At 31.5% G+C, this 13,591-nt stretch overlaps 1 protein-coding gene across 1 annotated transcript in view; it reads right to left on the bottom strand.

Annotated features, from left to right (window-relative positions):
- EYS (eyes shut homolog) overlaps positions 1 to 13,591 on the bottom strand; it is a 1,188,193-nt gene that overhangs the window by 1,070,294 nt on the left and 104,308 nt on the right. Inside the window, 2 exon segments of the mRNA XM_036415133.1 lie at positions 3,928 to 4,182; positions 13,199 to 13,332. Of these exon segments, the coding sequence (XP_036271026.1) occupies positions 3,928 to 4,182; positions 13,199 to 13,332 (389 nt within the window).

Here is a 13,591-nt window from a genome sequence, read left to right as displayed (position 1 = left end):
ACTGAAAACTAAACTTCTAAAAATACACAGACTAATATTGTGTGTTGTGTGCATATATATATATATATATATATATATATATGAATCATGAAAGTATACAAGTGTAAATTTCACTATTAGATGACTATTTGCCATACTATAATTTCCCCTTCTATTCCTATTTAAAATAAAAATGGAAATATTCCATTTTATTTATTACCTATTTAATATCAAGCCAACACCAGGTCAAATGGTACCATAATCTAAAGATCAAACTTAAAGGACACGAAAAGAATGTTCAATGTCACCCTTAGCACAGTACTTTATCCTATAAGTTTGATAACATGGTATTAAATAACACCAATTAATTGCACATAACACTATAATCTTCCTGGAAATAATAAGTGAGGCTATCTTAATATTATAAATAACTATGAGTCCTAACCGGTTTGACTCAGTGGATACAGCATCAGCCTGTGGACTCAAGGGTCCCAGGTTCGATTCCAGTCAAGGGCACGTACCTTGGTTGCAGGCACATACATCCCCAGTAGCGGGTGTGCAGGTGGCAGCTGATCGATGTTTCTCTCTCATCAATGTTTCTAACTCTCTATCCCTCTCTCTTCCCTGTGTAAAAAATCAATAAAATATATTTTTAAAAAAGAATTATGAGAAGATATACTTTTCAAAAGAAAAAAAATTGATTAAAGAGTCTAAAAATTTTCCAAAGAGAAGAATTTCACATTTTTGAATACTGAATATTTTTATTACTCCAAAAATGAAAATCAAAATAAAATAAAATCTTTAAAAAAACTTAAAAAAAGTTAAAACTTAATGTTTGCTATGGTGAATGTATATAGAAAAACAAAAATAAACAGATAAACAAATAATCCATATGTATTTTCTTTGACCTAGCAATTCTATTTAAAGTATGGTGCATACATTTAAGTAAATATTTTAAAGTCACTTAAAGTAAGGATTTATATCTTTCTTACAGATATCCAGTGATGCTCACAATCCATGTATAAGTTACGTAAAGTAGGTTACAAACTATGTACATGAAATACAATGTTAATTATCCATAAGGGAGTTTGATCTTTCCACGACAATATCAGTGGGCATCTATAAACAGAAAAGGAAAACATTTCTGGGGATCATCTTTGAAAAGTGAGAATGGTTGCTTCAAGTCTTAAACTCTTAATTATTAAATAACAAAGAAAACAATAAATTAACAAAAGTTTAAGACAAAAGTTAACTGGTTTCTAGGGTCTAGATTTAATAGGGGGAAAAAATACAAAGAAATTGATAACCTGAGGATTCCAATGAGTTCTAGCATATAGAATGGACTCACTTTCTCCTATGTCACCAAAGCCCTACGGATACAACATATACAGATACTATCTCATAATGGCAAAAACATCTAAGATATAAGCCAACATATTAGGATAGTAGCAATCAGGCATCACTATTTGAGAGTGCATAAAGGGATCTGGATTCCAGCTAAACCACAAAAAAGCTGAAATATACTATCAAATGTCTACAGAAACAGGAGTTAAAGAAAAGGAGGTCTGTGAAAAAAAAAAAGATATTAATAGAACTTGAAAATGTTTTTATTCCCAAGGTAATGAATCTTAAAAAGATAATTGTCTAGTTGGCATCTGGGAGAGTAGAGAACCACATATCTGTGCAAGTTGAATTGATAAAATATAAGGCCATCTCAGAGGAGTTTGTTTAAAGATAGGAGTACTAGTTATGGAAATCAAATGAAAAGAAGGCAGTATATCAAGGAGGCTTAGTGCAGACCCATTCAAAATGGGTGTAATTTTGTAGAATACTTTGAATTCCCCTGCTGGTAATAATAAAATAAATAAAATAAAATAAAATAAAATAAAATAAAATAAAAATAAAATAAATAAAATAAAATAAAATAAAATAAATAAAATAAAATAAAATAAAATAAAATATAAAATAATAAAATGAAGTAAAATAAATAGAATAGAATAGAAAACAACCTCCCTAGCTCTTTTAGTTACCAAGAAAACTATGAAAAAAGGAAAAAGAATGTGGTAACTCAAATCAAGAAGCAAATCAAGTGGATGAAAATGTGGTCCTAGGAACAGTAACCGCACTGGTTGATCTGATAATAAATTCCTAACTGAGAAGATCATGGTGGACAGTCATGCCATGGACATACAACTTCTTTATAAAAGGCCCATCTGCCCATTGTTTCTGTGCATCTAGGTTAGCACACCTTTGAAACGATTCTTTTCAGACCCTTCTCCTAAGACTATACTCTTTCAAGAGAGCAAATGCCCTGTTATGGTGTGAAGAGTTTACAAGTAGGACTGAATACTTTGAAATAGGGAAACCCACAGAGTTCTTTCCAATCTGGGGAAATAGACCTCATTAGAAAATACCAGTTTTCTGGATAATATAGGCTGATAAATCTTAAATTGAGTTTAATTTGAAAAGAAAAATAAAGGTAATCATATTTTTATTCCTAGCTGGGAAGTGAGTTGTACCAAGTTTCTATTATAAAGTAATGGTAAGTATTGCATTTGGTTTACCCATATGAAAAACATATAACACATATTTAATGTTCATCTAATGTATAACCAAAATATAGTATTAATACATTAAGTGATAGATTGCTCACTGATTATAAGCATGTACATATGTTTAAGCATGGTATGTACATATAGTCTACGTAAACATTAAATGATATATACTCTTAGTAATCATATTAAGAAAGTAAAATTTAATTTGTTCTATTTTATGTGTAATGATGCTTAAAGCTATATTACCACAAAATTTCAGAGAAGATACCATGTTATAAAAACAAGAATGTGAAAATATATATATAATTTCCCCCCTAAGGTAGATAACTGTATTTCAACAATTCTAGCATACTTTTTGCTATTTTATTCTCACCAAGAATATGTTTGGAATGTGAAATATGAAGTAATAGTACCAACTTTTTAGCAAGATTACCAGAATTTGTGCACTCAAATATTTTCATCTTTTAAAAGCTAATCTGGATGGCAATATATTTATTCCAATGATAGCACCATTTCCATTTTTAGAACTTATCTTTTTAAATTGCCTCCAAAACTTTCAGCATAGCACTTTAAATATCAAATAGGGAAACTGATTTTCATTTTAAGATGGAAATCCAAATAACTTTTAAAGTTTGGTCTATTCAATAAAATGAAATATCAAACTTAAAAAAATATTTTACCAGTATTGAAAGTTAGTTTTGATTTAAAAGTGATAGTATTATTTTCTTCATGTATGGCTTCCTTACTGCTCTCTCTAAGGCAATTATAGTAAAAAAATTTTTTGAAATTATTATGAACAATCACTTCAATATAAGGGCAAGAATAAAATTGCAAGTAACAAAATTTGAAAGCTTAATATCTTACATTTTTATGTCAAAAACTGCTTTACTACCACATAGACACTATGATCTCATCTATGACTTTACAGAGAATATAGTATGCTAGTGATTTTATTTTTTAAATCTTATTAATGCTGGGTCATAAAACTGACCTAGAAAATATTGAGGCCAACTTTTATTTTCAAACAAAAAAAAAAAAAGGGTTCTCAATATGCTTAGGCAGCCAAAGATGAGGTTGAAGGGCAGTATTAAAGCTGTTTAGGCAAAATTATTGGGAGGTTATGGAGTCTGTTTTTCTATTCAGACCTTTGACATATACATCATATTCTAAACGGTAGAGCCTGGCCTTATTAGCCTCATTTGCATGAGCCAAGGCTATGTAGTCAGCAATGTAATTGCCAGAAGAAGCAATTCTATTATTCCAAGTGAATGTATTTTTTACTTGGCCAAATGAGAAAGCAGGCTACAACACCAATCATTAACATATTTGAGTTATGTTAAATAAATGTATTAACATTTCCAATAGAGAATTTGATTTCTCGTGAAATACTTGCCGGTAAATCCAGGGACAGAAGGGCAGAAGAAACAGCCACTTAAAATGATTCTGGTTGCTGCATTTGTGCAGGGCATGGATTTACAATCTTCACTTCCTATTTCACAGATGTTTCTTTCATATATTTGCAGACAGCTACAGTTACAGCTGTGCAAATGGACCCGGCAGAGGCCATGCCGTGATGTACTCTGGTTTCCTAAGCAATTTCCGACGCTGAATACAGAATCTGCCGGTGTGACCAAGAGAAAAGCTGCATCTGAAACATGCAAGAACGAAAAAAACTCAATTAGTCATATAAGTTAACATATTTTAAGTGTTTATTGTGTATTTAGTCAAATGCACAGGATAAGAAATATAATAATGATGGATAGTGTTCATACTTGTCAAAATTTAATTTTGCTTACTGTGCAGAATAATGAATGAAAAGAACTTTTGCTGCAGACAGACCTAGATTCATATACAGGTTCTTCCCCTTAATTGCTCCTATTAATGTGATCTAGAATAATATCAACAATTCTGATGAGGCTCAGCGACAGGATGTATGTGTACGTGTGTGTATGTGTGTGTATGTGTGTGTTTCCATTTTTTTGTAAAGAATATGCAGTGAAATGTTGTAGTGAGGGCCTGGCAGTTAGGTTTTGATTCATTTACATTTTGGTAATAGTGCCTAATGTTAAGCTTTAGGTCACCGAGGCATCTACTTCAATGCATTATTTTTAACAAATACATGGCCAGCTACATAAGTCGCTAAAAAACCAGGCTGCCCATCACAAGAAATTCCTCTTTATAGAAAGTCCTGGTTAACCCAGATAACTGACCTTTTGTGTGACCCTGCTTTCCCCTCGGGCATTTAAACTCCTGCTATTACCTTTTAAATTCACAAAAAGAGTGAACTTGTGAAACTTTATGCACCACACCCAACCCTCAACACCAATCCAGGCTGAACCCCAGGTCTGCGCTCTATCTCTTTTCCTGAGATGTTAGCTTGTGATGTGGCCCACATGTGCCACTTATTCTTCAGGATTTGTGATAATAAAACTCATTTTTACAAAGTTCCCTGATGGTCGTTACTGAGATTCCTTTACAACTATATACAAGGGCCAGTCCAGCTACAACATGGGCTTTGGTAGGGGAAATGTCTGTGGTTTGACCCAACTAGTAGAACCTGTCCAAGTGAGTGGCCCAGACATTCCTAGCAGAATAGTGAGTGCCTAGGAATCCCTAGATGATAGGGAGTGACCAGGCATTCCTAGTCAATGACATCATTATTGATAGGCTAAGACCTGTGCCAAACAAGTTTGAAACATTTAGTCTCATGCCTAAAAAAAAATTGGATTTTAATTAATAGATTATTGATAGCATTTATTCGTTCACACCTATATTCATCCCATGCATATGCATGTGCATTTTCTATATGACTGACAATTGACCTAATGGTCTGATATTGAAGTAAAAAAAACTCTGACTTTCTCTCAAAAGATGTGTTCTCTTCTTACCCTATCAGAATGCTAATAAGTTTTATTTCAAATTCTTGTGTATCTCAGCTCCTTTGTAGTCTATCATATAAGTGCTTTGAAAGCAAGGACAATTGTTGTCTTATTTACATTTAAAGCACCACCTTAGGTAATGTGGATTACAAATCATTTTAACATGATTGTATATTATATAATACTAGTGGCCCAGTGCATGAAATTGATGCACAGCTAGGGTCCCTAGCAGCTTCCAGCTGCTGGCCAGGGCCTTCCTTCATTCTGCATCTCCTCCTGGTGGTCAGCACATGTCATGGTGAGTGATTGAACTCAAGTTTGTTGAACTCCCAAGGGGACACTTTGCATATTAGGCTTTTATATGTATAGATAGCCACATTTATTTGTCTATCACATATACACACTGACAAAGCCTAAGAAAAAGAAAGAAAATATAAGGTGAGAAAAATACCTAAATCATGGGTTGATAATCTTTGTTCTAAACTTAAGTAAAGTGATTTTCAAGTATCCTTTGCCAACTATTCAAAGGGCACTTAAGATAATTACATAAACATGTCAATGAGTTGAGAAGAGCAATGTCAAATCACTTTGCTTATTATTATTAATGAAAATTAACCTACTGAACCTAAGTCATTACACTCTTAAATTTATATGATGGTAGGTGTTCGGAGCCAGCTAGAATGTTAAAGTTCAATTAGTTCAAACCTTTTTTCTTGTATTTGTGAAAAAAAAAAAACGAAAAAAAAACTTAGCCATTTAATGTAAATTGCCAAGGGTCACTGAGATTGTTAATGGCAGGCAGTATAATTGATGCTTTCATATATTCACATCACTGGCCTCGGAGAGGGAAGCTTGGTTCTAATTCTTTTCTCACTAATTCATAAATAAATTTCTCTGTGCCCTAGTTTTATCATCTGTAAAATTATTAGTACTACATCTATTTTACAGAAGACAGTTAAATTTATCCATTACTAAGTAGGTAAGACTGTGACCAGCCATAGCAAATGTGCATACGTTCACCTGAAATAAAATGACAAAAGGCAATACTTCCCTTCAATGACCTCTACCTTGCCATGTCCCCAAAAACAACCAGTTAAACTAACAAACTCAAAAAACCCTAAGTAAAGTATAAACAACTGTCACAGGGCATATAAGCCTGCCCTAGTCATGCATTAATCATTTTTTAGATTAATTATTAGTAGTATTCATTTACTTTAAAAGTAATTGGATTGGGATAGTAAGTTACATAGTGTCCTACATATATTAGTAAGATAATTATGTAGTTGTATGCCTCAACCATACCAATTTAATCATAATGCTATTTTTCCATATATATATATATATATATATATATATATATATATATATATATTTTTTTTAAAGCTTTTCTAAATGGACAACAGACCCTTTGTGAGAATAGGAAGGTCTATCATTTAATTCTTCCTACAATAATTTCTAATTTAATGAAACCTAAATAAACCAGGAAGTAATGCAGCAACAGAAATATATGATCAAGGTAAGAGAGTAGGAATTTTGCAGATAGTAAGCAGTGGCCATTTCAAGATATATTTTGGAAAAAAATAAATAATTTACAAATATATTAATTATAGGATGTAGAAGAAATTAATTGAGAATGTCTCCTTTCAGGTCTTAGCAGTTTAGGACTGTACTACCCTTTAATGCAGAGAAGATTTAGCAGGAGAAAAATTGCAGTAGAACTAGGAATCTGCATTTGACCATAACAAATTTGATAAAATCAAACCCATAAGTCTACTAACCAATTGGAAATATGAGGCAATATAATGTATCAATAGCAGACCCAGAATTGACAATCAATTTGCTTACATCAACATGCTCAAGAAAATCAGATCTCTTATTTCTGACTTAAATATATCCCTCATATTTTATAGGATTTCATTTGTTAACATTTCTCAAAAATATATATTCTACAGCAAATTAGGTCAATTTTTTTCAAATATATTTTATTAATTTTTTACAGAGAGAAAGGGAGAGGGATAGAGAGTTAGAAACATGGATGAGAGAGAAACATTGATCAGCTGCCTCCTACACACTCCCTACTGGGTATGTGCCTGCAACTAAAGTACATGCCCTTTATCAGAATCAAACATGGGACCCTTGAGTCCGTAGGCCAATGCTCTATCTACTGAGCCAAACTGGTTAGGGTTTGGTCAGTATTTTCTGTTTGTAATATATTTCTATTTTCTGTGGCACCCCCTATACTTTATACATTCGAATTAATATATGTCATGGCCCATGTTGCTCAGTGGTTGGGCATGGTCCTGTGCACAAAAAGGTTTCAGGTTCAATTCCTGGTCAGGGCACATGCCTCAGTTGTAGACTCAGTCCCCAGTAGGGGGCATGCATGAGGCAGTCCATTAATGTTTTGCTCTCACATTAATGTCTCTCTCTCTCTCTCTCTCTCTCTCTCTCTCTCTCTCTCTCTCTCTCTCTCTCTCTCTCTTTCTCTCTTTCAAAAAAAATCAATAAGACATTTTAAAAAATAATTTTAAAGTATAACCTATCTATAAACCTAATATTTAAAAAATCAAGATAATGACCTAGCTCTAATAGGTGAATATAAAAGGACACTAAATTGTTATTGAATGTAGTTATGTAAAAAAATGCATCCTTTGTAGAAATTACTGAACTTGAAGTTACATTGATGTGCTTACTTCTTTGCATCAATATACAGAATAATGGAAGCTGATGACAGTAGTTAGTTTTTCAAAATTCAAGTAGGATGATATAATTCTCTAATATGGCTAACAAATTCCAATAAATTTCTAAATAAAGCATAATATTTTCTTGATTAACATGAAAGTTTTCTTTCTGATTAATCGAATGATTATTACATTTTTGTAAAAGTATTAAGTTTCAATGCATAAAATGATATTTATAAAAAGTCTTTATAATCATATTAATATATATTGGAACTTTTGGAATAGTTTAAACCTTGTAATATTTTTTTAATCATGGAAGTCCTGGGCAATGTAGGATTTATAGCATTCATTCTTTACCCCACACCTGCTAAAGGCCAGCTGTTTCAGTCATTTCCACTGATTAGAATGACCTTAATAATTTTCAAATTGTCCCAAAAATGCAAGGACGTCCCTTTGAAAACCATTGGGCTAAAACAAATTTACCCAGTTTATTAAAGCACTCACCACGTTTTACTCATTATGTCAAGTATGTTTCATCATAATTGATAATATTAATAAATACTGATATGCATGCTTATGGATGTCCAGTGCTAAGATAAATTAATACTAAGTTGAAAGCAATTCAGTGACAAGTACATCAATTTTGTAAAAAAAGAAAAAAGTTAATAAAATTATAGTGGTCCACATATATTATTAAAATGTTTCAAATATTCTTATAAATTCTAAGAACTTTTACTTTGAAAAAGTAAATTGCACAAACGACTTAATAAATGCATTATATTCATTATTAAGTAAGTCAACAATAATTTTACTTAAATTTAAAATAAGTGAATAATATAATTGAAAAGACAAAACAGAAATACCTTAGGTGAAAGTCTAAGTTTAAAATATGGTCTCATTTTAAATATTAAAATTTAATTTTTTTTTTATCATTTAATGAAAATATCTAGGGACAGAAGAAGTTAAATATATTTATTTGCTAGCCTAAATATCAAGATTATAATCTATATGCCTTATAAACAATAGATACTCTATTAATATTGTTTGACTATATAATCATCAAATTTATTTCAAAATTGAGATATACTCCAGAGAAAGGTCGTCTTAAAGGTTCTGAACAAACAGCTCCATGACATTTCATGTCTTAGAAGAAAATGTGAAAAGCAATGAAAAAGGTTAGAGCTATAAAAAGCTATTTAGATATTATCAAGTAAAATAAAAATCTGGCCAGGTACACAAAATCATATTAATCACATGCACACAATTTTTCTTTGACACTTAATCTAAAGCATAAAGTCACAGAGCTAGAAGCTATAATATAGTCAATCTTCCACTTTATGTGCATAACATATATATTTGTTTTCAGATGAAAGAAAAAAATGATTATGTGAAGTATAATTGTATATACAAGAGCTAAATTTTAACTCAGACTATTATTAAAATTTAATTACACAAAACTACTTCTTTTAATGAGGTGTATTGCAATTAATTTTCAGCATGAATATGGTAATTATAATATTAACTTTTGAATTACTTAAGTAATCACCTCTATGTCATTTTACTATAAAACTTAAGGAAGCTAGGCTATTTCACTTTTTCATGGCAAAATAAAGATAAAAAATAATATATCACTATATGTAAATGCAATAGAAAAATATTTCTAGCAACTAGAGAAAATGTGGCTTAGTATAGCAAGACTCTTCAAAAACATCCATACATACATCATACATATGCAGTCCAGTTTACTCCTTTTTTAAAAAAAATTTTCAAGTAAAATGTAACACAAAAACTTTTGCCTGGGAATCAGGAAAATTTTCACGGTACATTCAAAATTAAAAAGATAAGCAAAACAAGAAATTCAACATAATAAAAATGTTACTGATATTATGCAAGAAATTATGTCTTAGAAATTCACAATTATTAGAGTTCCTGGTTCAGAAATAATTTAAGAAAACTCTGAACAAAATAGATTTCTGTGGCAAATTCACATAAAGCTGTATTTATTCAGACTCTACAGAAATAGGTTTGAAACTATATCTGATTTTATCATGGACTTCAGATTTTACACTTAAAGACAGAACTATTGCTTATAAATGAAAAATAGTGTTTTGGTCATATTTAGCATTATATGGAAAATGTAAGCTTCTAAAATAGTCCTTAAAAGCAACTGGTTTGTTTGAAAGTTTCCCAAAAGTCAGCCATAAAATTAATTGCTATAACACAAACTACTTGTGTGTTTAGAAAGTAAGACTAATAGTTACTTTAGCAACTTAAAAAATATATTTGCTTTCTCCATAAAATAGCCATGACATGTGTTCTGAGGAAAATACTGATTTTACCTGTGGATGATACATTACAAGGGGATAGGAATCAGATCTTATTTCTAAACATTTTCCAATTAGAAAGTATTCAATAAAGGTTTAAGAAATGTGTGAATGAGTGGGTTTCATTTTGTTATGCTATTTCTGGTAGCAAGTAGAAACTGGTGAATTGAACATAGATTGAAAACTTCATAAATGGGTTGGATACACAAAAACTTCCCATTCTAGCATTGAGAAATTGAAATCCAATACTTACCATAAAACTACCCTTTACTAAGTGAAAACATAGCTGGGGGAACCCCCCCCCCCTTTTCTGGAGATATTATTAAATATTATTTAATAAAATAATATTTTATTTTATATACAATCTTTGGAAATGTTTTTGTTCCTTTTAGGGAAAAACAGTGGTAATACTCAAACCTTTGTAAAATACTTCATTTACATTATGTACTTTAAGCTTCACTCATAGAAAATATATTTCAATAGTAAAATGTCTATGCATTAATTATCAACTGATTGTTAACGTTATTATTATGTTGTTATTGTTAGTTTTCTTCATTCAAAGAAGTTGTTAAATTTAACATTATTATAGTATTACTAGAGGCCCAGTGCATGAAAACCGTACACTCCGGTAAGGGGGTCCCTCAGACCAGATTGTGAGAGGGTACAGGCTAGGGAGGGACACGGGAGTTGGGCCAGCAGGAGAGGGACTGCAGGAGGGCTCTAGAGCATGTCCAGCTCTCTCAATTCAAATCAGCAGGACCCCACCAGCAAGCTAACCCACCAGTTGGAGTGTTTGCCCCCTGGTGGTCAGTGCACATCATATCAAACGGTTGAGCAGCTTAACATATCATTAGCATATAATGCTTTGAATAGGAATGTTTTACTTTATAAGTTTTTGTTTAATTTATTTTGGGATTCTGTTGTTTGGCACATATGCTTATAATTGCCACACCTTCTGATGGATTAGATCTTTTCTCATTATATAATGAGGAAGGTTTTCTCTAGAAACCATTTTTTTTCCTTTTAAAGTTAATTTTGTTTGATATTAATATAGATACTCCTTGCTTTCAATGATTGTTATTTGAATGATATATATTTTCCCAATCTGTTACTAATAATTTACATGTACATTTAAATGTAGACAATGTGTCTCTAACAGATGGCATATACTTGGGTATGTCCAGAAATTATGTAGGCTAAAAATCTCTGCCTTTTGATTGAATTTTGAATCCACTTGATTTTAATATTATTTATATAGTTGGATTTCTGTCTGTCATTTTCCTTTTTTTAAAAAATATATATTTTATTGATTTTTCTTACAGAGAGGAAGGGAGAGAGATAAAGAGCTAGAAACGTTGATGAGAGAGAAACATCGACCAGCTGCCTCTTGCACACCCCCTGCCGGGGATGTGTCCACAACCAATGTACATGCCCTTGACCAGAATCGAATCTGGGACCTTTCAGTCCCACATACCGACACTCTACCGCTGAGCCAAACCGGCTTTGGCTCCTTTTTGTTTTTCTTATGTCTCATGTCTTTTTAATAACTTTATGCTTCTGATAATACATCATTCTTACATTAAGTAGTTTTCCAGGTCAAATTTTTAATATTTTAATGTTATTTTTACTATTTTACTTGTTATTTTCTTAGTAGTTGCTCTGGTATTAACCATATACATCTTATAATATATGAGAATCTATCCCAGATTTTATTTAGCACAGATACTAACTTTAACTCTCATGTGATTTTTCCTATATTTGTGCTCATATACATAACATAATGTATAAATACCTACATATATAAAATTCATCTTCATAAATAGCTCAAGTTTACACTGACTTTCTTAATAGTCAGTTGTATTTTCCAGATACATTTTCCCAGGCCTTATTTTTCTTATTTCCTTCTTCAGTCAAACAAAAGCATCCATTTGCACATATGTATAAAAATAAGAAATAAGAATATTTTAAAGTCTCTAGGTTTCTCTGTCTCACTGTCACTCTCACTCTCTCCCTCTCCCTTCCACTTGCTCTAAAAATTAATGGGAAAAACTATCTTTAGATGAGGATTAACAAAAAAAAAACAAAAAAAGAAGAAAAAGAAGAAGAAGAAGAAGAAGAAGAAGAAGAAGAAGAAGAAGAAGAAGAAAGAAAGAAAAAAATAACCAATCAGTAGATACCAACGCATCCTGCTTATGCATGAACATTTCTGTTTCCCACAACAAATCAGAAGTATGAAATGTTTTTAGAAAACCTTTCTACAGTACAAAGGGTTTTTGCTGTTTGTTTGTTTGCTTTTTGACAGAAGTATTAAAATAAATAAAAGAATACTTTTGGGACTTCAGTCTTTGATAATGAAAACTGAAATAAACTTAAAGAAAACAGCAAAAATAACTTACCCTTTGCTCCATATAAATATTTGCTCCTAATGGTAAAATTATATATTAACTAAAATAAGTAAATTACCAAGACTATCAATTTAGTCATCAAACTCACTCTAAGATTATCATCATATTGTGCCTACCATATGAAGCTATATATATATAAATATATATATAAATTCTTACTGAGCCTTTCAAGTAAAGTCCCACCAGCTGACAACCAAGGCTCTGAAGCATATAAATATCTTCTAATAACTTCTTCCTTCTGAAACATAAGAATCTGTTAAGCTGTTGTTTTCCCTTATTGTATAAATCTGAGAGAATTACTTTTCTTGGTCAATGGAATTGTCAACCTAACAAACACAGAATTCTGAAAAGACCCAATTAAGATGCCCTCACTACCAAACTTGAGGACCTTAGACTCCAAACAGCACCCTGCTGTGAGACCAATGAAGATTCCTCTCTCCAGCTGTGACAGTGACATGAGAACATTTTCAGATTTGAACTCCAATTCCTTTTCATCAGATTCCCAAATGCTAAGTTTAGAGTAAGAAAACACTTTAGGAAATGTTTGATTATAGGATCCAGTTTAATCTAGAGAGAGAGGCATGGATCTTACAACTTCATCACCTAGTTAATATAATGAACAGTGAATTCATATGGTCATATGAGTCTGCATTTCCAGGACAAAATTTTCCCTGGGCCGCCATTTTGAAAACATTTTTACACACTTTTGTCAGGTCCTCAGTTGAGATTGACTACTCTTTGGCATTTCATAAGACATTTTCATGGGGT

This window comes from Pipistrellus kuhlii, unplaced genomic scaffold (genome assembly GCF_014108245.1).
Source record: "Pipistrellus kuhlii isolate mPipKuh1 unplaced genomic scaffold, mPipKuh1.p scaffold_m20_p_5, whole genome shotgun sequence".
In the NCBI taxonomy this organism is placed as follows: Eukaryota; Metazoa; Chordata; class Mammalia; order Chiroptera; family Vespertilionidae; genus Pipistrellus; species Pipistrellus kuhlii.
The sequence above is the reverse complement of the archived record's forward strand: the minus strand, read 5'-3'. Positions and strand labels throughout refer to the sequence as shown.